The sequence below is a fragment of the Palaemon carinicauda genome, chromosome 13 (genome assembly GCF_036898095.1).
Source record: "Palaemon carinicauda isolate YSFRI2023 chromosome 13, ASM3689809v2, whole genome shotgun sequence".
Taxonomy (NCBI): Eukaryota; Metazoa; Arthropoda; class Malacostraca; order Decapoda; family Palaemonidae; genus Palaemon; species Palaemon carinicauda.
The window spans coordinates 71,866,945-71,892,527 of NC_090737.1; the positions used below are offsets into that span (position 1 = coordinate 71,866,945).

The 25,583-nt window shown below is 41.1% G+C and overlaps 1 protein-coding gene across 2 annotated transcripts in view; it reads right to left on the reverse strand.

Moving 5' to 3' along the window:
- Positions 1-291: 291 nt before the first annotated feature.
- Positions 292-25,583, reverse strand: part of LOC137652318 (ATPase family AAA domain-containing protein 5-like) — a 334,913-nt gene continuing 309,621 nt past the window's right edge. For both annotated transcript variants that reach the window (XM_068385648.1, XM_068385649.1), the window contains exons 16-18: positions 19,966-20,141; positions 1,746-2,560; positions 292-1,459 (exon numbers count right to left, since the gene is read on the reverse strand). In XM_068385648.1, the coding sequence (XP_068241749.1) occupies positions 1,213-1,459; positions 1,746-2,560; positions 19,966-20,141 (1,238 nt within the window). In that variant the 3' untranslated portion in view covers positions 292-1,212. The remainder of the gene's footprint in view (positions 1,460-1,745; positions 2,561-19,965; positions 20,142-25,583) is intronic.

Consider the following 25,583-nt stretch of genomic DNA (forward strand, 5'->3'; position numbering starts at 1 on the left):
GTGCACATATTCTTGACAGGGATAGTGTGAACAGGTGATCAGCAAAAACAAGATGAATGAAAAGGACACACCAATTTTATAATAACAATTTCATTAAAATTAATAAATCAAAAATAAGTTAAGATATGATGGTAACAATACAGTACTATATACTTATTTCATCTTTGGTGCTCAAATATTCTGCCACAACTACTAAGTCTGCTGATTTAATAAAATGGTTTGGATTTTCAACCTTGCCTTCTTGCAAAAAAGGATTTATTACAATGCAGGTGCAGTACATATACTAATAACTATTTCATATATTTTATTACCACTTTTCAAGGAAATATATAGGCACACAAGATGTTTTAAATAATATAAGATCTTCTCTAGCCTAGCCTACTAGCAATTCTATTGACACTATGTGACAAGGAAATTATATGATCAAGATGTTGATGTGGTTGTAACCACGTAACCCCATCATTAATTGGGGGAGTACCTGTATTTCATGATATTGGTAATTTGGTGGTAGAGTCTGAGGAGTAAAAAGGTATGTTTTATCTGATGAATATTCAAGCCATTGTGTAATACTGTACAGTACTGCATTTTTTTTCTATGAAGGCCTGCCTTGTATTTGGTGTTATTGAGTATAATTGTGAATAGATATCCATAAATATTGATTTATGGAATGCCCGCGAATGGTAAGGTCCGACTGTTTAGTAATATTTTATCAATAACTTTTTTTTTTTGCTTTATTCATGTTCTTAGATTCCAGGTACTGTACCACATTAAAACCAAATACATACATAAAATGTACAAATTTATATATACAACTAGAAGATAACTCACACCATCTTACTAATAAATGCATCCTTACATGAATATCTAAGGAAACTATATACAAGAACAAATTTAATCTAATAAATTAGTTTAAAAATTAAAGATAAATGTCACCAATCAATTTATGTGAAACATTAAAAAAATTAATAACAATTTCTATTTCATCTTTGGTTTCTACAATAACAATTTATAAAAGAAATTCTTTATGATTAAAAGTAGCTTTAAGCTCGGGTATAGACTAACTTACGATGAAAATTCCTGGAGATTTTAATATTGCCAACAGTTAGGATTCCTATTTCATTTAATTTACAAGATTCTTTTTTCCTAGTCCTTCTGTAAGCAACCAACATTATTTTACATGAAACTAGGTCAGCTATATAATTACATTAAAAACTATGGACATAATGAATTTGCCATTTTAATCCTTTCTTCTTCTGATAGATTTATGCCATACTGTGAGATCTGGCTAAAATGTCTTCTTCCTCTTCTTGATTTACAAACCATAGCATTTAGTTCATCATGGCGAATGACAGACCTCGCAAAGCTAAGGTAATCCATGAAACCTTTGTGATTAAGCTGATGTACTAGCGGTATGTGACTAAGAACTGTCTCATCAATTTTTTCTTGTTCTTTCAGTGCCCTGAAAATAAAAACATTAGAAAATTAATGGCAACTTTTCACTATAAACTGGCATTCATTTCTCAAATATATTATCTTACAAAATTTCCTCTTAATGCTTTCCTTCTACATGGTGTTAGTTTCAAATGTCCAATTAATAAATATTTCATATATTAAGTAACAAGCTCTTCAAAATAAAATACCTTCCAAAGAACACTTGATGATTAATTGTTACACAGAAAATGGTAAGGTTCAAATGCTATTTTCAATGAAAAATATATTTGGATATCTTTATACAAACACCATACCTTTCATTAGCATTAGGTTGTAATTCTAGAAGTGCTGGTTTTTCCTTTTCTTGAATTGGAAGAGATACTTGATCCCAATCTTTTGTTGGCATAAGTTCAAGTTGTTGTTTAGTCTCATGATAACACTGGTTAAAAGCCCGCTGGCCAATCTCTTCAACAAAGCAAGGAGTAAGTGTATATGGTTCCCAGTGCATATAATGACTTTCTAAGTCACTTAAACCTGGCATAGGGTGTCTCTTCCACCACTCTGTACATTTAGTATCTCTGCTAGGTTGTGCTAATATATATTTAGAATGCAATATATCAAGCTCAGCTACAGTGTCAAAATACCTAGAAAGTGAAGCTACACATTTTTTTGAGGAGTCTATTACATACTGAGGTACTTGAATAAGTTTTTCAGGCTCTATGTCTCTTTCATTCTTCAGAACAGGAGAGGCTACTGGCTCATCCTCATCTTCATCAATACTTAGCCAATTATATTTTTGCCAGAGATATGTTGTTTTTAAAGAAGGGTCATCAGCTTGCAACGGATACTTATTGATTTTTTTCTTTTCTTTAATGGAATATGGCAATAAAAATGGTAAACTTGATGCAGCTTGATTCCAAGTTACTGGCTGTGCCTCTTTACTCAAGATCCTTGAATTCAATGATGCATCAGTTTCATAATTATGCTCTATCAAACCTGCATTATACCTGAAATGAACTTTACCCCATAATTCTTTCTTGTAAGTTTTTACTGTTTTCAAATTCGTCTTGATATTTTCTGAAAAAATGTCAGACAATGTAACTGCTTCCTTAACCACCTCTGCATTTCCCTGCAAAAAAAACAAAAAAAAAACTAATATTCACACTATTTACATACTATTCCTACAGAATACAAGAAAAATACATTAAATGATTCTTAAGAAAGGGGGAAAAATCTAGAAAGTATCCAACATAATTTAAAATTTACAACTCCAAGAATTAAATAAAGCCCAATTTATCTTACACCTTTAATCAAGTCCAAGAAGCTGAAAAAATATGGACAAACTCAGTCTCTATCTTACTGATTCTTTTTATTAACCTACACAATGTTCACCCAAAGCAATTTTCTCAATGAGATTTTAATAAAATGTTCTCTAACAAAGTATGGTACATCAGAGCCTATGTTTGCTTTATAATTTCAAACTTCCTTTTGCCTAAGTCATGAGCCAGTATCAAATAACAGTAAAACTAGCTCACATTGCAGTCTAAAAATCCTATATACCGGTACTCAATTCCTGAATATAAGACCACCTTCCAGATGACAGACAGCACTGTATATGTTTGCATATGAACTATGGTTTCCACTTCTGAGAAAGTACCTAACTTCTTATGAATCTCTTGCAAGTTATTTCCTCAGTATAACTTAAATTTCACTTCTTTCTTGTTAATTCACGCTACTGTAATTTTTTCAAAAATTTCTCCTTTACTCACATGCTTGCTGTTTTTGTAGCGATTTAAAATTAATCGAGTTATTTTTAAAAAATCACTTTCCAGTTCTGTAGACTTTCTTATGAATTGGAGTTTTTCTTCCTTTTTGTCTTGTTAAGTAGCATTTCCATATCCTAATATTGTAAACATCATTATCATTCTATATTCAAATGGAAAATTATATAATGCTTCAGAATAATTTCACTCTTTGCAGGTAAAAAAGAATTTTAATAAAAATTTTACTTTTATACTTCTCCAGCTCATTTTATCGATGTTTATCCCCAAAATTTATCAGTTTCCCATATTTTTTCCTTTCAAAAAAAGGTACTTGCCCATTCCAAAGCAATGAGACAATCTAGTGGTCAATGGCAATTAGAGTGAGAGCTGTTTCCTATTCTTCCATTTCAATTCGAAAGTATTCCATATTCCTCGACATCACAAGTCATTAGGGAGGTGGTTAGGCATTTATATGAACATCAGGTGACCAGAAAAAAAAAAAATTGTTATTGAAATATTATAGTCTATTTCTATGAGCCTCCCCTGATGTTCATATTGCCGACTCACACACACTGGCGAAGGTGGGTCTACAGTGAAGGAAAGATATAGGTCAACAAATATTTGAAACGTATAATCCTACTAGAATTCTAGACTCAATAGGTCTACAAATCAAAGGCAATCATCTCAAAAATATTTGCAAATAGGGCTTCAGATGTTTTTTCTCATTTGGAATATCCTCCTCTGCCTTAACCTTGTGCAGGAGAATAGGGCAATTGATCTTAACTTGAGAACTTGAAGATGCCGTAATAATATCACCCATAGCAGACAAATTTTAGCATTGGAAGTGCTGTGTTGATTATAATTGAGCCTGAACTCGAAGCTTTCCCTTATACACACTGAATCCATGTTTTGCATGTTGATACACTGTCCCTGTAGAAGGGGAGACAGCATTTCTTGGGATTTATGCCATACTGAACTCCCTATTCCAGCTTTTCACAGGAAAGTCTTCGGAGACCACATAGCATCTCCACAAAATTAGGTGTTTCCTTCATCAAAAATAGTTTTTTTCTTTGGCCACTAGATAGGTAACTTAAGGTTATTTTATTTTATTCCAAATGAGTTCCTTGCCAAGTGAGGGTTTAAGGTGATTTTTAAGATTTTACCTGATAGTTTTATAGAAATAAGTTTTTTTTCTAGATGTTCACTACAATTTATTTTGCCAGTTTCTATGATTTTATAGATAGATCTACATTCATGTCTCAAATTCAAGAAAATTTTCTCATTCAGTTCCTGTACAGTGTTAAGACCTTTTCTATTTTAAAACTATCTAAAGAACAATCAATTGTCTAACTTCATTCATAAATAGTCAATTTTCTTTACCACATTTCAATTGCGAACAAAAGAAAATCTTTGAATATATTAAAATTGAAGAAGAATTTGCTTAAACATTACCTCCTTTGCTGTAGTTTTTAGAAGTGTAATTTACAGTCTGGATTATTAATTTGGAATTTTCAAGATATGAATACAGTGGTACCTCTACATACGAATTTAATCCGTTCCACAACCGACTTCGGATGTAGAAAATGTTCGGATGTCAAAACGAATTTTCCCATAAGAATACATTGAAATAGGATTAATCCGTGGTTAAGCCCAAAAACCTACGATAACTTCTTAATAAAGGGATTTTGACGTAGGAAAAATCTATTTCTGGGCGAGGGACCTGTGCCGCCCAGTGAATAAGCTCCATTTAGCACTTATTCTTAGGTAATTTACTGCTAAATATACCAGAGAAAAAATGTAAAGGAGTGCTAGGTTAACTAGCTCGCTCACCTATTGGTGTCGGTATAAAATTGGGCGTATATTCCAGAGGTCCCGCACTATTTAGATTAATCCACGACAGAGAACCCCAATAGAGGAGAGCCGTTCAACCTCACTCGGTACTACTACAATGCATCCGCTCAGAACCCAACTCCTTAGCACCCAAAGTTTGGGGACTCCAAGGGAGAGGAGCTGGGAGGGTTCACTGGGCGGCACAGGTCCCTCGCCCAGAAATAGATTTTTCCTACGTCAAAATCCCTTTTCTGGGCTCGAACCTGTGCCGCCCAGTGAATCTATACAAGAGAAAAATGTCACCAAACTTGCAAAATAAAGGAAAAAACATAAGCGTAAGAGAAATACAGGATGCTTTAATCAGAGATGAGTACCAAAAAACAATTATAAGGGTATCTTAAATATGAACATAAATCCAATAAGGTAGGTATAATAATGCCGTGAGTGATAATATATACAGATACTCAGGAGCATAAAAATTTACAAATATAATAACAGTATTCAGGTGCGAGACCAACGAATACAATAGGGTATAAATGAGGCAGGTAAGAGGGAGAGATAAAGAGTCAAGGCATTAACCTGTGAGTTACTCGGGAGTAACTACGCTCCCTGCGGCTACTGTAGAAAATTTTAGGGCTTCCAAATGTTTAAGGTAGTGTTTCTTGAACACTGACGGTGATTTCCACCCTGTATACCTGGAAAGGTCTGTAAAATTCATGTGGTGAAAGAAGTTCACCGAGGTGGCAACCGCCCTGATATCATGTGCAAGAGGAAAAGAGTCAGGGTTAGCTTGTTTAATAAAATACAAAATTTGTTGCCTGATCCCTTTAATAGTAATGGTACCGCCTTGTTCTCTAACGAATAGAGGCCCCGAGGAGTTAGAGGAGGTCCGGGATAGATAAGACCTAAGAGTAGTGACAGGGCACAGCGACGGATCTTGCGTGAGGGGAACAATTTTCCAGGAGGTCCATCTGTTTTGAGGGTCTTCATTCTTAGCCAAAAAGAATTTGTTAGGAGAAAGAAGGACCTCTCCTGAAGGCAGAAAGTCAATATGACCCGGGTCTCTCGACAAGGCTGCCAATTCAGAAATTCTTGCCCCGGAAGCCAAGCTCACTAGGAAAAGTGTTTTCCTGAGAAGGGGCATGTAATCACAAGAACTGTTAATGGTATCAGAAGCCAATTTGAGTACGTCATTAAGGAACCAGGTCACCGGGGTAGGACGAGTAACCGGTTTCAGTCTGGCACAAGCTTTCGGAATTGAAGCTAACAAAGAGTCGGTTAAGTCTATGTTAAAACCCACTAGGAAGATCTTTTTCAGAGCCGATTTAATAGTGGTGATAGTATTGGCTGCCAGACCTGATTCTAATAAAGATCTAAAGAAAGTGACTGTAAGGTTCAAGTTCATACAGTTCACGTCTGAGTCTATTAAAAATTTTGCCAACTTTTTAACTGCAGAGTCATACTGACGGATGGTGGAATCCCGTTTATCTGATTCTAGGAACAAGGTGTTTTGAGGATCAATATTGGCACCATGCATAGCCGCAAACTTCATAAAGTCCATAAAGTTAGGGCGCTCTGAATGTTTGAGAAAGCGTACACAACGCGTGTTTGTACTATCTGAGACAGAACCGGATTGGGTATCGGGTGAGGGTATAGTCTCAACTCCCGCAGGAGAGGATACCAGTTGCTCTTGGGCCAGTTGGGTGCGACCAAGGCTACTTGTCCCTTGAAGGATCTCAGTTTGTCTAGAACTTTCAGCAAAAGATTCACCGGGGGAAAGAGATAAATCTTTTCCCAGTTGTCCCAATTCTGTGACATGGCGTCTGTGGCGTAAGCCTGAGGGTCTAGATTGGGAGCCACATATACTCTCAATTTGTGGTTGGATTCCGTGGCGAAGAGGTCCACTTGGAGACCGGGAACCTGAGAGAGAATCCACCGAAATGACTTTAGATCGAGTGACCATTCCGATTCTAGAGGGGAGGTCCGGGACAGGGCGTCTGCCACTACATTCCGGACTCCCGCCAGGTGGACAGCTGAAAGATGCCAACGGTTCGAGGCTGCTAGGGAGAATATGGCTATTAGAACATGGTTCAGAGGCCCTGACTTTGACCCGCCTCTGTTGAGGCAGCGGACCACCACTTCGCTGTCGAGGACCAGACGAAGGTGTTGTTTCTTGGGAAGAGCGAGACGTTTCAGGGTTAGAAGAACTGCCATGGCCTCTAGCACATTGATGTGAAAATGGCGGAACAAGGGAGTCCAAAGACCTTGAACTTTCTTGAGCTGAGAATAGCCGCCCCAACCTGATAGGGATGCGTCTGTGTGAATGATTAATTCCGGGGGCGGAAATCGAAGGGGAACTGACTTTGACAGACTGTTTGCTCTTGTCCAAGGAAGAAGTCTTTCCCGTAGAATGGGAGGAAGGCGGACTTTCCTGTCCCGGAGCTTCCGGTTCGCCCTCGAACGCCAGACACGATTGATATCTTTCAATTTTGCCTTCAGAAGAAGATCCGTCACTGAGGCAAACTGAAGGGAACCCAGAATCTTCTCTTGAAGCCGTCTGGAACTTACTTTGTCTTTGAGAAAGCGTTTGGTGTTTCTTGCAATCTCTAACCTCTTGGGTCTGGGAAGACACAGAGTATGAGATATAAGATCCCATTGCAGGCCGAGCCATTGGAACTTCGATTTTGGAAGAAGACGGGACTTCTTGAAGTTGATCTGGAAGCCTAGAGATTGAAGATAATGGATGACTTTGTGAGTGGCTTTTAGGCAATTTTGGGAGGTGTCTGACCAAATGAGCCAGTCGTCCAGATAGGCTACTACTTGAATCCCTTGATTCCTGAGTTCCTGAACAGCGACTTCTGCTAGCTTTGTGAAGATCCTTGGGGCAATGTTGAGCCCGAAAGGCATCACCTTGAAGGAGTAACTTTTGTCCCCTAAGCGAAAGCCTAGGTACGGACGGAAGTGTCTCGCTATCGGGACGTGATAGTAGGCGTCTGTAAGATCGATAGAGGTGGTGACGGCCCCACGGGGAAGTAAGGTCCGCACCTGCGAGACGGTAAGCATTCGAAACTTGTCGCATTGAATGGACAAGTTGAGAAGGGATAGATCTAGAATCACTCTTCTCTTGTCTGAATCCTTCTTCGGAACACTGAACAGCCGACCTTGAAACTTCAGATGTTTCGTTTCTTGTATGGCATTCTTTTGTAAAAGTTCCTGGACAAATTCGACCAGGTCCGGAGTGGAATGTTGACGAAATTTGTTCGGAGGAGGAGGTCCTTGAATCCAACTCCACCCTAGTCCCTTGGAGATGATACTGAACGCCCAGGGACTGAACCTCCATTTGTTGCGGAAGGCATAGAGCCTCCCCCCTACCTGCTGCACCTCAGTATTGGTTTGAGGAGTTGCCTCCACGTCCGCCTCGGAAGTTCTTTCCTCTGCGAAAGGCTCTTCCCCTGCCTTTGTTCTGGTTAGAGCCACGGTGGTAGCCTCTACCTCTACCATAACTCTGGGAAGAGCTATGAGCCTCGTAGGACTGGTTAAAGGCAGGGGAAGTGGCGGAGGCACCAGAAAGCTGGCTCTTAGGTAGCAGAACGGTGACATAGTCATCCGAAGGAACCCGAGAGGTGGAAGGCTGTGCAGGGGCAACAGAAGATGGAGGAAGAGGCAGCCGGAAGTTGGATGAAGCACTCTGTTGTTGCCTGAACTGGGTGGAGGTATATGGTCTAAGCTTCTTCCTACCCCGGGCTTGATAATTTGCGGGGTCATACTTGCGTTTAGGGGTCAAACCCCAACGGGCTTTAAGGCTCTGATTAACCCTAGTGGCCTCCGCCAAGACTTCCTCTACGAGATCCTCGGGGAAGAGATTTGAACCCCAACAGGAGGACCGGATGAGTTTATTAGGTTCATGCCTAATCGTCGCCTCAGCTAGAACATGCTTGCGACATCTGCGTTTAGCAGTAGCAAAGTCATATAAGTCATAATATAACGACTGTAGCGTAGCCTTGTTGAGAGACTTAAAAATACTCTCCGTATCGTAAGTCAAGGCTATCGACTCCGTGGATGTGGCCAGGTTTAGAGTACGGCCAACACGTAGGCGGGAATCATATTCCTGTTTAATGAGAGATTCCGGGAGACGGGGAAGCTTCTCACTAAACAAGACTGAGGCACAGTCTGCTGCAAGCTTGCCGGAGGTAAAGGTGGTATGGACGTTGTCCCAACACTCAATACCTGAGGGAAGAAGGAGGGAGATTGGATCCACCTCTCGGATGGGAGGCAAGGGCTTCTCCTCCAGAGCATATTGAAAGGCAAGCTCTGCCACCTTATTGACGCATGGAGTCAAGGTGTTCTTGTCCATTAAGAACATCGTAAAGGAGCTTTTATGAGGCGTCAGCATGGTGTTAGTGCAGCCGATGTCATTCAAAAATCTGGCCCAAACAGATTGGGCTTGCTCCTTCGGGAAGATGACCGTCTCTTTGGGGACCTTGTCTAATCGGACTAAAGCTTCCTCGGTAAGTCTAGCATAACCATGAAATGGAAATGCCAGACCCGGAGGAAAGAATTCAAAGTCCTCTAGAGGGCGAGTGCCAAGGCCCTCCAGAGTCAACATTCCGTCTGAGAACGGGGAATGAAGAGCCATCCGCCAGGGGTTGTTCTTGGCAAACGGCGGGAGCTTAGAGGCATCCGGTATGAGAGAGCTTTGGACTCTCTCCGGAGCTCCTTGCTCTAAAGCCCCAATTCTCTGACCGAAGTTAGAGAACATCGTGTCCATCCTCGACTGCATCTCCGAAACCAACTTTTCCTGCATCTCCGACACGATGCGAAGCATAGCTGATTCGGAAAGGCCCGGGCTAGCAGCAGGAGGGGCGGAAGGAACTCCCGGGTCGTGAGACTTAGAGGAGGAACCAGAGGTCTTTGAAGACGGGTTTGTACCAGGTTTAGAGCCATGAGAAGTCTTGTGAGGCTTGCGAGCTTTGGGTAAGGTCCTTGAAGTAGACTTATCCTTAGGGGGAACCGGGTATGAACGTTGAGACGAATCACGGTCCCCAGAAAATCCAAGAAAGGAAGAGCGATCAGAAGAAGAAGAAAGAGCGGGGCTGAGGATAGGAATCTCAGCGCCGGACACACCTGCCTCACTTACCACCCTACCTGTATCCGGCTCGTCTAGCAACATTGGTTCGACGTCCAGGTTCATGGAGGCAACATTGTCCTCCAGACCTCCGGGGGCGTCCGATGGATCTTGCTCTGGGTCGATGAGACCCGTTATAGTGGCATCAATGTGGGCAATGATGGGAGCTGCCACATGCCTAGCCACAGCAGCTGAAGACTTGGCGTTGGGGTAAACCATGGTGCAGTAGTCCTCAGATAGGACGTACGGCCGCTTAGACTTTACATTCCGGGCAAAACCACCAACCCACACCTTCAGTGTGGCCCGAGCCGCAGACTTTTGCTCCGGGGATGCCTGAAATAATAGTGGGAATTATAAAAGGGAAACTCCCAATGATCCTTCAAGACCATAGATATCTTACTAATAGTAAATAAAATAAGAAGGCAATATAGCCAACGGGACTCACCGAGTCAGAACCAAGGGTAGTGATGAGGTCGAAGCAAATCACACAGTTATCCGGGTGCCATACCACAACGTCTTCCAGTTGAACCCCACAAGGGGCGTGAGATCGGCAGACGGAGTGGCCACAAGGCTGGTGCAGAACAGCTGCACAGGCCGGCGTCAGACAATGCACCATCTGTAAAAAGAATAGTATATGAGAAACTGTAATTCTCTTAATTAGGGGCGGGTCTGGAGGACCCGGGCCTAACATAGGTCTAACACAAGATTAGAGCCTAACTACTATTCTATAAGTGGCCTAACATAGGTCTAACACAAGAATAGAGTTTAACTATACTATTCTTTTAAGTAGGGCCTAAAATAGGTCTAACACAAGATTAGACTGTAAAAAATAAAATAAAATTTTTTTTTTTTTTTTTTTTTTTTTTTTTTTTTTTTTTTTTTAGGGGCGGGTCCGGAGGACCCGGGCCTAACATAGGTCTAACGCAAGGTTAGAGCTTAACTATAATATTCTTACATAGGGGCGGGACCGGGGGTCCCGGGCCTAAACATAAGTCTAACTTGAAACTAAAGTATAGCCATCCATTCCGGTCAAGCCGGGAGCATAAAAAAGGATGCAAAAACAAGGAATTAAGACACATAGTGTCTGATTTCCCGGGGTGGGGTAGACCCCGAGCCGGGAAATAAAGGTATATTCAATACCAATTCCTTTAGGGACTCCGGGGTAGTGATCTGTCATATATAATCATCATAGGAAATGTTATAAAATAATAGGGGGGCGGAACTGTAACTAAGAACTGCCAATCGAACCCGGAGGGTTTCGTATAACATAAGCCAGAATGAAAAGTGAATATAAAATAGGGTACACCGGGATCCAACTCTGTAGACCGGTGGCCAACCAGACTAGACAGAGACTAAACCGCCGGGCCACCCGGAGGACAAAGTCCATAAACACTTAACTACCCCCTCTAAAAGGAGGGAAGGCAACGGTCCCTTAGTGGAGGGGGGGGGGGGAAGCCTAGCCTCCCACCTAGCTAGAGGGGGAGCGTGGGGGAGGATCACGTGATACGAGGCAGCAGGGCTACCAACTGACGATCCCCAATCAGACAGATCAAACGGAGTAATGGCACAAATATTCATTATAATAATAATAATAGCGTTAAATATATGAATAAACACATTGAAAATTTTTGGGCAAGGCATGCAACATAAATAATTAAATCACAAAAGACACACCTGATGGCTAAAATAACATTGCCGCCTTAGCACGGTCGGCAGCCATAGCGATACGTAAATGATATCGGCCCAAAATTTGAACCACGAGGATTCTAAACGCTAAATAATGAATATTCACAATAACAAATAATATTTGATAAAAAAATAATACACATAGTAACACCGCAAGTGAAAATTAAAAGCTCTCAAAAACAGGAGTACCAACTGTAGTGAAATCAAGCAAGATCGGTATGAACGAAGAGAATAAACTCCTATAATATAAATATTAAACGATCTAGGTTGCTCAAAACACAGTAAAATCCAGCTTGGTACTTAACTTAGACGGTGTCTCCTGGGAAACCGACGAAGAAGCCATAAATCACTAGAAAATATCCAAAAGCGAGAGCACCAGAAAAAAAGCGGGTTACTTTGAACGTTGTGCTAAAAGGAGTTGGGTTCTGAGCGGATGCATTGTAGTAGTACCGAGTGAGGTTGAACGGCTCTCCTCTATTGGGGTTCTCTGTCGTGGATTAATCTAAATAGTGCGGGACCTCTGGAATATACGCCCAATTTTATACCGACACCAATAGGTGAGCGAGCTAGTTAACCTAGCACTCCTTTACATTTTTTCTCTGGTATATTTAGCAGTAAATTACCTAAGAATAAGTGCTAAATGGAGCTTATTCACTGGGCGGCACAGGTTCGAGCCCAGAAAACTACTACACATAATTTCCCATGAGAATAATGCACACTAAATTAGATAATAGACATGTAAAAAAGAAGAATTATCAAAAAATGATAAATAAGAAAAGGGTTTTTAACGTCACTTTACCTTAGAAACTCCAGCGCAGGTGTTGTTGGTCTTGCTACGCAGAGAGGAGATGGACGGGCGGCGAGGAGGTAGGGAGGTTAACTACGATAAACGTACACTACCGTAACTTATTCTAACTTACACTAAGTGAACTTTAACATAACTTAGCTTATTCTTTTTTTTTATTTTTATATTTTGTATTTTTTTTTACATTTTCTTTTTTTTCTTTTTGATGATTAATTTTAATCACTTTCACTCTCTACACTTGAAATTGATTGAATTTTTTTCTCTTCACTCTTTGCTGTTTTCTTTGAACCACTTCCTTCCTCTTCATCACGAGTTCGCTTCGTAGTTTTTTTTTAAAGAAGCTATCGATAGAAAGTTGCTTGGTACAGCTTTTCAGAATGTTTCGAAAATAAGTTAGGGAAACATCATCAAACTGCGCAACTACACGACAAACCTGCAATATCTTTGGATGGTATTTGTCGATGAAGTCGACCACGTCTTGATATTTTCCTAACACCTCTTTTATTTGCGCCGAATCTAATGCAAGTTCACTCATACGGACGCCACGCTCATGCTTTTCAATAATTCCTTGCTTTACTTCTAAAGAAAGCATTCCCTTATTCCTTTTCTCACCACTACCACTACCACTTGCGAAACTAAGCCTTTTAGGACCCATGATTTACGTAAAATACTGTAAAAGGATGAACGTAAAAAATCACGATTAAAACACAGTTAATAGCAGAACGCACAGGGCATAACCACACGAAGCCGAGAGAACAGAGGAATGTCCCAAGCCACGCTAATTGAGGGTCCCTCCGAGGTCGAAGTGCTGCCTTCTATCGGCGGAAATAAAAAACACATCAGGCGCTATGAGCACCGACTACGCGTACGAGTATTGTTTACTTCGGGTGTCGAAAAAAAAATTCGGGTGTAGAGTAGGAACGTGTTCGAATTGTACTTCGCGTGTCGAAAAATTCGGATACAACCGGTACGACGAAAATTGCTTACTTTGTGTGTCGAAATAAAATTTGGGTGTAGAGTCAAAAATTTGCTCGAATTTTAATTCGGATGTTGGAAAATTCGGATGTAGAGGTTCCACTGTAAATCAATAAGGTAATTACAAATTATTCTTAGAAATTACTACATTTGGATCACTTGTTCCCAAGATAAATTCTATTAAGATATATGTATTCCAAATTATTATGTATTTTCTTTTAAAAATAATTACCTTGGCATGTATTGAAGATTAAATTCATGTTTTTCTTTTACTAGAGTTATTCTATAATTAGATTGGTGGCTTTTCGTTCAAGAATATATTTGCATTTTAGTTTCACCGATCCCAGAACTAGGTCCAAGGTCCCAAATCTTTTATCACTCATAAGCATCTTAGTCATAGATAGTAATTTACATTATAGAATATCTATTTGACTATTTTGTTGCCTATTTAGATTTGGTATGAATATTGTCGTCCTAATATGCTAATAAGGTTTACTCTAGGCAAGAATTTTTAATTAACTTTTGCCATGCAGACAATGAAACCTAGAAGCTAAAATGAAAATTGGGAACAGATTAAAAAGAACTAAACTTAGAAGAAACTTCATCTCATTTTAGGGGAAAATCCATATGAAGACAAACTCTGTGTATAATTTCCATAAAATGTCACAAAACCTAAAAATTATTGTAATTCCTTAACATTTTCTGGTACCATTCAACTGGAAGATAGAGCATTGCTGAAACAGAGCAAAGAATTTAACAGCTTGGGATTAATAATATTGAGAAAGCAGTGAAAGAGAGTGTTAGAAGCATTTCCAAATTTGAGAAAATGATAAGTTAAGGATGCCAAGCTAGCTATTAGTCCTTTGAGTGCCATAAGACATAATTTATGTCTGTTGAAAACTACTTCCTTTAGACATGTTATGTCAGGTAAAATTATTTCTATCTAAATCTTGGCAATTTTTCCCCGACGTAGATAGAGAAATTAGTGTTGTTTACGAAGGACAACGTGACTATGACACTGCAGAATGACCCAAGGGAGATGGTAAAACATAGATACCTCCGTCTGTCTCAGACCTTGGTCGTAACCACTGTGCAAAATTTGTGTCATACTGTTTGTGATAATGTTTCACTTATGTATCTGGCATTTTGCCTCCTTTTTGGAAGCAATTTTTTTTCTACTTGTTGTTGAATAGTTTTACCATTGATTCATCATAAAATCAAAATGCCAAGGGAAGTTCATGGGACCATGCCAAATGGCAGCGTGGTAAGGCGAGGCAATTCTGGCAAACAAATGCAAATGGAGCCATCAACATCCCATTGCATAAAGGCAAGGCATGGCCTGAAAGCATGATTTCGTGCACATGTGGAAGTGAAAAATTAGATGATGAACAGGTTATTGAAACTGATGATGAAATTGTTAGTGATGATCCAACTGATTTAAATATTAAAGACAAGGATGTCACAGTGGATGATTTATCCAGCGACAAATATTCTGAACCTAATGGATTGGAAAGTGATGAAGACAAAGATATAAGAGGGATCGTTTTCTCAGGCCTTCCCTTGGTTCCAGGCAATCACACAGCAAAGACAAGGATCAAGGGGTTGCCACGAGTCAGCCTCCCGCTCCCATCCCATCTACCTGGACTGATCGGTGAAGATGTCAATGTCGGGTGGTCCAAACATGCAAGACCACCACCCACACATCCCAAGCACCCACTACCTCAGAACCTGGTGGTCCAAAAAATCAGAAAAGCTGTGGAATTTATTGAAGATTAAGCAAGACGTTGTAAACAGAACTGCTAATTAAAACATAGTCTAGGGTTCTCAGTCTTCTCTGGATTTCCACTACTAGGTAAAACTTAAGAAGCTAGTTTACGGTTCTCAGTCTTCTCTGAATGTCCCCTGAACTAAACACGAACAATGCAAAATAATAGAGGCACATATTAAATGTTAATTTCACTTTACATTTGAACAATCATAGCAGTCAGTTCATGGTTAATATAACTTGAAAAAAAGGGGGGAATGTTAGAGAAAAACCATCCTCCATACACAAAAACACAATGCTGCGGCTGGTATGTTACACAAAGCTGGGAATAATTCAGACCCTATAGTGATTTATTAGTTCATATTGAATTACTGACAATGTCATTCATTGTAAATCCAGAAGACAGTCCCTTTTAGAAATTAAATAACCTGAAAACTTGATTTGAATCATCTACTGAAATATACACATGTGAACCCTTAATATCCAAGACAACTGAAAGGCAAAAGGAACTAAAGTATACAAAACACTCTTGAATAATCCTGTCGCTATAGCAAAATTAAATAACAATAGCTATATTAAAGGTAAACCTTTAACACTAAAAATAAAAGGAAAAGTCAATAGAACCTGTCAACACATCTTGTCACTGTTATGACAAAATATTGTGAAGACCAAGAGGTGGGGTGGTACTGTGAGAGCTCTATTTGGGGGGTACTCTCTTTGACTGGGGCGCCTACACAGCTACTCAAGGAGAGGGTACGTAAAGAGTTTTTTTTCTTTAGTGACAAGATATGCTCGCTGCACTTTGTATGTATGAACACTGTGACCTGGAGGTAAGTTTTATCAAAATAATGCAATCACAACTGCTGTGGTGATGGAAAACCTCAGTAGCTAAAAATATTATCTCATGCAAAATATTATGCTTTGTATAGAAAAAAATCATTGGGATATAATAAATAAAGCCTACAATACTTGCTGGTACTGCTGGGTACTTGCAAAGCACTTTCTACAAGTATTATTTCTTAAAATATACTAATTCAATTATATTAGTTCGCATAATCTCCTATTCATATCCTCATTAAAGTGTTCTTTTCTTTCGACCTCACAGTCAATACTGGAATCTTTAGCATGCTCTACCTTGTAATTTTCATTACCTCCTCAAAACCTTTCAACACTCAGTTTCTATCTTTCTCTCCTTTTTATAGTATCCCAAGTATCACTTGATATCCATAGCTTTCTTCTTGTAACTGCATGTCCCAAGACTCCATTATCAACTGACTGATATATGTTCTTCATATCACACCATTCTTCGTTAATTGTCTGTTCTTTGTCTCTCAAAGTTTCCAAGACTGCAAATCGATTCCTACATTCAATTGCAAATGTTTCTCTGTGCTCTTCTTCAAAAAGCCTAGTTGTATCAAACCTAGGTATTCCATCCATCTTTCTGTTGGGTGCTTTCAGTATTAATTTCAGTGTGGCAATGAGGAGCTGGTGATCACTACCTATATTGGCACCTCTATAGCTTCTTACATTTCTCAGTGTCCTCCTTTTCTCTTTATTAATGGTAATGTAATCTATATGATTTTTGTAAATGCCACATGGTGAAGTCCATGTATACATGTGGATGAAGGGAATAATTTGATTGATATACCTGAAGCTGATGAAGACCTTGATGTGCCCATGAATGAATTCAGTGTGTTTGAAGTCAAAGCAATCCTAAAAAACTAAAGAGATGGAAAGCACCTGGATACGATGGAATAACTGCCGAGATAATACTGGCCGGAAATGAAGTGACTCCCAGACTACTTACAAGATTATTTTGTAGAATGAGGCATGAAGAGGCAAAACCTGATGAATGGGAGTTAGGAGTGTTGGTGAAAAATAGCAAAAAAAGGAGACCTGACTGATTGCAATAATTACAGAGGGATAACACTTATATTAGTTATGAAAATATTTAGTATGCTTATTCTAAAGAGACGGGAGAGAAAGATTGATGAAAAGCTGAGAGATGAACAAGCAGGATTTAGAAGAGGTAAAAGTTGCACAGACTAAATTTTCATTTTGAGACGTACACCAATGCGTAGAATATAGAAATCCCCCTTTGATGGCATTTATGGACTATGAAAAAGCCTTTTATAGTTTGCACTGGCCAATTTTGTGGAGAGTCCTGCGTTATTATGGAATTCCTCTTAAATACGTAAATTTGATTAAGTCTGTCCATAAGCACAGCAAGTGCAAAGTTAATATTAATGGAGTCTTATCAAATGAATTTCCAGTGAACAGCAGAGTGCTCCAAGGGAATGTGTTGTCACCTATAGTGTTTATCCTCCTCATGGATTTTATAATGCATATAACAGTTAGAGATGGTGTAGAAGGATTGGACTGGATTGGAGATAGGAATTTAGCAGACTTAGAGTATTATTATTATTATTACTTGCTAAGCTACAACCCTAGTTGGAAAAACAGGATGCTATAAGCCAGGAGGCTCCAACAGGGAAAATAGCCTAGTGAGGAAAGGAAACAAGGAAATAAGAAAAGTAATTAACAATTAAAATGAAATATTTTAAGAACAGTAACAACAATGAAATAAATACTTCATATATAAACTATAAAATCTTTAACAAAACAAGAAAAACAAGACAGAACAGCATGCCCGAGAGTACCCTCAAGCAAGGGAACTCTAACCCAAGACAGTGGAAGACCATGGTACAGAGGCTATGGTACTACCCAAGACTAGTGAACAGTGGTTTGATTTTGGAGTGTCCTTCTCCTAGAAGAGCTGCTTACCATAGCTAAAGAGTCTCTTCAACCCTTACTAAGAGGAAAGTAGCCACTGAACAATTACAGTGCAGTAGTTAACCCCTAGAGAGAAGGGTTGTTTGGTAATCTTAATGTTGTCAGGTGTGTGAGGACAGAGGAGAATATGTAAAAAATAGGTCAGACTATTCAGTATATGTGTAGGCAAAGAAAAAATGAACCGTAACCAGAGAGAAGGATCCAATGTAGTACTGTCTGGCCAGTCAAAGGACCCCATAACTCTCTAGCAGTAGTATCTCAACGGGTGGCTGGTGCCCTGACCAACCTACTACCTACTAATGATGATGGTGTCCTTGTTAGCAGGACACCACAGGATTTGCAATACTTGCTTACTAGAATGCATGAAATATCATACGAGGTTGAGCTGAAGATAAATAGAAGAAAGACAGAGATGATGAAAACGGAGTTTGCCATGGAAGATGAAATATTGGAAGGAGAAAGGAGTAATGAGGTAGAATCATTTAGTATTTGGGACTATGATCTCCAATACATGATCTTTAGAATTAGAGTTTCGTGAAAAATTGAAAAAAGCAAATCAGACAATGGCTAGGTTAAGTAAATTTAGAAATCAAATCGCCTGAAATTACATATAAAAATCAGATTATACATCAGTTTAGTGAGATCGGCGTTACTCTATGGACACGAGTCATGGTATGACAATGAAACAATCTTCAATAGATTTAGTAGATTTAACAACAAAGCCCTCAAAAGGATATTGGGAGTTAAACGGCAGGACGGGATTAAAAATGAAACTATAAGAGAGATTACTAGAGTGCCATATGTGGAAGAGATCATGATGAGGGGTAGATGGAGATGGTTTGGGCATGCTCTTTGCACTCCCTAAGAGATATTAGTTCACCAAACGTTCAGCTGGGCTCCACAAGGCACTAGAAGAGTAAGAGTTGGAAGACCCAATTCTACATGGCTGAGGACTAAGAAGCACAAAGTAAATGATGAAGGGAGAAGTATTGAACTGGAAGCTCAAGAGAGACCACTGGTGAAATCTAACCGAGGCCCTTTGCGTTAATAGGCCTAGGAGGAGATGATGATGATGATGAGTTCACATTATACTCCTTGGGTTATTGTGATAGGATAACATCTTGGCTACGATATATTACAGTATTATATTCTATTCTACTGCTGTTGGAATTCACTAAAAAAAGTAACAATTAAATTAATACAATGATGAAACACACTAGAAAAAGTTGAATTCTAATATAACAATGGAAGGTAAAAGCATTACTGGTAAAATGTAGTAAAATTAAAGCAAAATAAAAGGATCATCACTGTGAGAATTGAATATATTAATGTTTAGTCTTGTTAGACTACCTAAAACGAACTAACGGACAAATCTATCACATACTGACTCTTAGAGAAAGCAGGTTACTAGGGAAAATGAAAATGGGGCTACAGACTAAGAACAAGATGGAAGTTAAGGGGAAAAATGGAGCTGCAATATTTGAGAAAAAGCTGGCACCTTGGGCAAAGGACATGGGGCTGCAGACTCAAAAGACAAGCTGACAATTGGGGCAAATAAAAATGGATACAGACTCGAGAGTAAGTTGATAGCTCAGGAAAAAATTAATGGAGCCCTACCCCATTATTCACATTAAACCATAACTAATTATACATTTGGCATTGCCTGACACACTAAATTGACATGAAACTTTTGTAATATACTTTATATCACAAAAACTATCAAATGATAAAAAAATAATGACAGAATATTATATAAAGTTATGTACATACATTAGAAACATTATTCACTTACTGTGCCAAAATATGAGAGACAAGTGCATTTTTCCAAAGAAGAACCAGAATTACTCCAGACTTGTACATCGAGAAGAGACTGTCTAATATCACATTTGTTTACGGAGACAAGATTTTCAATGTCATCTAAACAAATGTGCTGTCCATTCACTAAACATATCAGTTGTAAGTGTTGAGCTGCAAAGAAATTAAATAGATGAGATACTTCACAAAACAAGAATGAAAAGTTTTTACAATATATATACAAAATGGAGTTTTTATGATAAAACAGTTTTATGAATACTTACCTGGCAGTTATATATATATATATAGCTTATGTCTCTGACTTCCAGCAGAATTTATTTGAAAATTGCAGCAACCGCCTTGTGGTGGTTGTGCGGTTAGGTGGTTAACAACCCTTACATGGTGGTACCTGGAATCATTCCCGTTTTCTGTTCCTCAGATTATCTTTGCCCAACCTGTTTCCTGAGGGGAGGTGGGTGGGCTTTAAAATATATATATAACTGCCAGGTAAGTATTCATAAAACTTTGTTTTATCATAAAAACTCCATTTTTATGAATAGTACTTACCTGGCAGTTATATATATATAGCTGATTCACACATTTAGAGGGAAACAGATAGTAAACATCATTGGGGAAACAAGAAAAGAGTTGTAGGAGAAAAAAACACCTTGATTCCTTACCTGCTAAGGTAGCTGACTTCAAAGGTTACTGCCTCTAGAGTCGCTTTCCCTTAGGAGTGTTCAGCCAGGAGTAGACCTGCTATGCTGCAAACAACTCAATCAAGTCTGTCAAAGGGGTAAGACCAACAACTTGACTAGACTTCAGAAACTACCTTCGCCCCATATAATAAAAACCTGCAACCTTACTAAAACTAACCACCTAACCTTGCAGAAACAGATATAACTATCTATGTGGATTGAGGGAACCGTACCACAAGACGAGGTCCTCAGACAACCATAAAAACACAAACCTTCATACATGAGTGGGGGTAGTAACTCCTTTGCCTAATACAGAAGCCGCAGCTACGTATGGGCCCAAGGTATAACACTTGTCATAGTCTACTCTCACCTCTCTGAGGTAATGAGAAGCGAAGACAGAGTTGCTCCTCCAGAACGTTGCGTCCATGATTTGCCTAACAGACATATTTTTCTGATATGCCAGTGAGGTAGCAATGGCTCTCACTTCGTGAGCCCGTACTTTCAACAGGGCAAAGTTTTCTTCCTCACATAAGAGGTGGGCATCGCTAATAGTTTCCCTCAGGAAAAAGGACAAAGCATTCTTTGACAGGGGTTTTTGTGGATCCTTCACTGAACACCATAACGAGTTGGATGCACCCCTAACGTTCTTAGTTTGGGCCAAATAAGCCTTGAGGGCCCTAACTGGGCAGAGGAGTCTTTCCTGCTCCTGACCCACTAGGTTCGTGAGATTAGGGACCTCAAACGTCCTAGGCCAGGGTTTCGAAGGGTTCTCGTTCTTGGCGAGAAAGTCGAACCTTAAGGCACAAACTGCCCCATTTTGATTGAAGCCTTCACGCTTCTCAATCGCCTGGACCTCGCTGACCTTTTTGGTAGTTGCTAGAGTCAAAAGGAAGAGGGTTTCTTTCTTACATCTCGAAGAGAGGCTTGTGAGATAGGTTCAAATTTTTTGGATCATAGAAACTTAAACACCACATCCAGGTTCCAAGATGGGGGTCTTAATTGTACCTGTTTCGTAGTCTCAAAAGACCTAAGAAGGTCCTGCAAATCTTTATCTTGAGACAACTCTAGGCCCCTATGCCTGAAGACGGTTGAGAGCATACTCCTGTATCCTTTGATGGTAGATACAGCCAGCTTAGCATCCTGTCTGAGGTACAAAAAAAAGTCTGCAATCTGGCTCAGAGAGGTAGTGGTCGAGGAAATCTTGTGCTGCCTGCACCAAGCTCTAAAGATCTCCCACTTAGACTGGTAGACTCTTTGTGACGAGATCCTTCTTGCTCTGGCAATAGCTTTCGCCGCTTGTGCCGAAAAGCCTCATGATCTAACGAGTTTCTCGACAGTCTGAAGAGCGAGGGGGTTTTGATGATCTCTCTCAAAGTGGGGTGTCTGAGAAGATCTGGACTTGCCGGGAGTCTTCTTGGGAAGTCCATCAGCATGCCCACCACTTCGGTGAACCATTCCCTTGCAGGCCAGAATGGAGCCACTAGAATCATTCGTCCCGAATCGAGTAGAGCGAATTTCCTGACGACCAGATTAATGATTTTGAACGGGGGAAACGCATACATGTCCATCCCCGACCAATACATCAAGAAGGCATCCACTGCTACCGCTTCCTCGTCTGGTACTAGAGAGCAGTAGTTAGGGGATCCTCTTGTTCAAGTTGGAGGCGAAAAGGTCTATTACAGGTCTGCCCCACAACTTCCAGAGGCTCTGACAGACATGCGGGTTGAGAGTCCACTCTGTGGGAAGAACTTGTCCCTTCCTGCTGAGCATGTCTGCCCTTGAACAAACCTCGTCAACAGCTGAGTTCTGTTCTCGCTCGCCCAAAGGAGAAGCTCTCTCGCTGTTCTGAACAGAGAGAGGGAGTGAGTTCCCCCTTGTTTCTTGATGTACGCGAGAGCTGTGGTGTTGTCTGAATTGATCTCCACAGTCTTCCCTGACACCGAGGTTCCGAAGGCCTGTAGACCCAACAGAATTGCCATCAATTCCTTCTTGTTGATATGGCAACTGACCTGACTTCCTTCCCATACACCTGAGACCTCCTTGTTCCCTAGTGTTGCTCCCCAGTCTGACTCCGACGCGTCTGAGAATAACACTAAGTCGGGGTTCCTCTTGTACAAGGAGATCCCTTCTCCTAACAGAGCTGGGTCCAGCCACCACATCAAAAGATCCTTGATCTCTGTATGAATGGGAAAAGAAAAGGAGTCCCCCTGGGTCTTGCTGTTCCATACCTTTGCGAGGAAGTGTTGCAGAGGTCTTAGGTGTAGTCTCCCCGAGACAAACTGTTCTAGGGAGGATAGAGTTCCCAGCAGACTCATCCACTCCTTTGCTGAGCATTCCTGCTTCTTTAAAAATCCTCTGACTTTCTCTAGGCACCTGGTCTGCCTTTCCTGGGAGGGAGAAGCCCGAAAAAGAACTGAATTCAGAACTATCCCCAAATAGAGAATAGTCTGATTCGGTTCGGTCTGAGACTTCTCCCTGTTGATGATGAGTCCCAGGTCCTGAGTCATCATATACGTCTTCTGTAGGTCCTCCAGACATTCTTCTTTCGACTGTGATCGGATCAGCCAGTCGTCCAGATAGAAGGATACCCTTATCCCCTCCTATGTAACCAGCCTGCCACGTTCGCCATTAGCCTGGTGAAAACTTGAGGAGCCGTGCTGAGAACGAAGCAAAGTGCCGTGAATTGAAAGCACTTGCCCTGAATCACAAATCTCAGATATTTCCTTTAAGTCGGATGAATGGGGACATGAAAATAAGCGTCCTGCAGGTCGAGAGATACCACCCAGTCGCCTGGACGACCTGCTGCCAGCACGGACTGAGTCGTCTCCATGGAGAATTTTGTTTTCTCCACGAAGGCGTTCAGAGAGCTGACATCTAGGACTGGTCTCCATCCACCCAAGTTCTTGGGAACCAGAAATAGGCAATTGTAAAAGCCTGGGGAGGTAAGGTCCTGGACTGGCTCTATTGCTCCCTTGACCAACATCTGGTCGACTAGCTCCAGAAGAACCTCTTGTTTCCCCGCGTCGGCGTACAGAGCCACTAAGGCTAAGGGAGTGTCTGAGAGAGGAGGCTTCTTTAAAAAGGGGATCTTGTAACCTTCCTTGATGATCAAGAGGGACTAGGTGTCCGCCCCTTTCCTCTTCCAAGACTGCCAAAAATGAGACAGTCTTACATTCTATCACATTTCTTGGATCGGGGCCTAAACGCACCTCTGCTGGTCCTTGGCCCTGACTCTTGTCTTCTCCCCCTGAAATCCGCTCTCGAGGAAGCCCTACTCCGAAAGGGCTGCTGGAACTTCTTCTCTTCCCTCCTTAGAGGAGCAGGAGCAACAGGCAAAGGCTTTCTGGCAGACAGAGATAAAAGGTCCTGAGTAGCCTTTTGTGCCAGAGAAAGAGAGATATCTCTGACCAGAGCTCCGGAAAGAGATGGTGTGACAGAGGGGCGTAAAGCAGCTCCGACTTCTGGGCAACAGTCACCGATCTAGAGGTGAAGGAGCACAATAGGGCCCTCTTCTTTAAGACCCCTGCTGAGAAAAGGGAAGCCAACTCATTCGCCCCATCCCTTAGAGCTTCGTCCATGCAGGACATGATACTCGTCAGATCCTTCGTGCCTTCCAGGAGTTCAGTCTTCCTGGCCAGAGTCCCAAGAGACCAATTCAGGAAGCTGAAAACCTCGAAAATCATGAAAATTCCCTTTACGAGGTGATCAAGTTCCAACATGGACCACATCACCTTGGCAGAGTTCAGTGCATGTCTTCTTGCCGAGTCCACAAGAGCAGAGAAGTCACCTTGGGAGGAGGCAGGCACTCCTAGACCCAAAGGTTCCCCTGTCTCATACCACATACCAGCCTTGCAAGCGAGCCGAGATGGTGGGAAAGAAAAGGTGGTCTTGACCGCTTACCTCCGTTCCTTCATCCAATCACCCACCTTAGCGAGTGCTTTCCTCGCAGAAATTTTAAGTTTTATTTTGATGAAGGCCGAATGTTTCGTAGCCTTCTTCCTGGTGAATTGAGAATGAGGAGAACGAGGCGCCGAAGGTTGGAATTCCTCCCCTTATAATCACTAGCAGAGTCGGTAGGTTTCTCTTCCTCTTCCGATACATCATCGAGGTACTGATCAAGGTCAACATCTTGAAGAAGAGGGCTGCAAGCAGCCTGGCACCGAGAGCTGTTTGCGACCTGGCGCCGAGCGTAGGTGTCGTCCTGGCGCCGAGCGCTGCTATCGTCCTGTCGGCGAGAAGAGGTATCGTCCTGATGACAAGAAGCGGTATCGTCCTGATAAGGCAGGCTGCATTCGTCCTGATAATGCAGGCTACATTCGTCCTGCTTCCTAAAACGCGAGGCGGAAACGTCCTGGAGCTTTGAGCGAGAAGCAGAATCGTCCTGGCGCCGAGGGCGAGAGGCAGTATCGTCCTGGCGCCGAGAGCGAGAGGAAGTAACGTCCTGGCGTCGAGCCGATCAAGAGGGTGTGCGTTGTTGTACGGCCGACGAAGTGCGCAGAGGTTTCTTTGGAGAGATACTTCGTTCCCTCTTAGAAGACAATCTCTTAACTGGCAAAGAGACATCCTTACGTCTGCCGGACTGGGAAGGAGGTCGGCTGAAAGCTTGCACTAGCGATAAAAGCTGTTCCTGCATAACAGCCATGAAAGCTTCAGCAACTTCTGCTGGTTCTCACGGTTCCGAAGGAGGCAGCTGTTTGGGAGCACTGGCAGTAGAAGCAGGAAGTTTATCAGGTTTAACTGGGCTAAGGACTCCCTGTTTCGTCCTCTTAACAGGAACAACATCGAAGTCGTCCTCCGAAGGTTCAGGTTCTCGGCTACTCGAACCGGGAGAGGGAGAGCGAGACTGCACATCCCGGTCCCACCTTCTCTTCGTCGGTCTTAATTCGTATTGCCACTTGCGTCTGGGAGAAGGATCAGG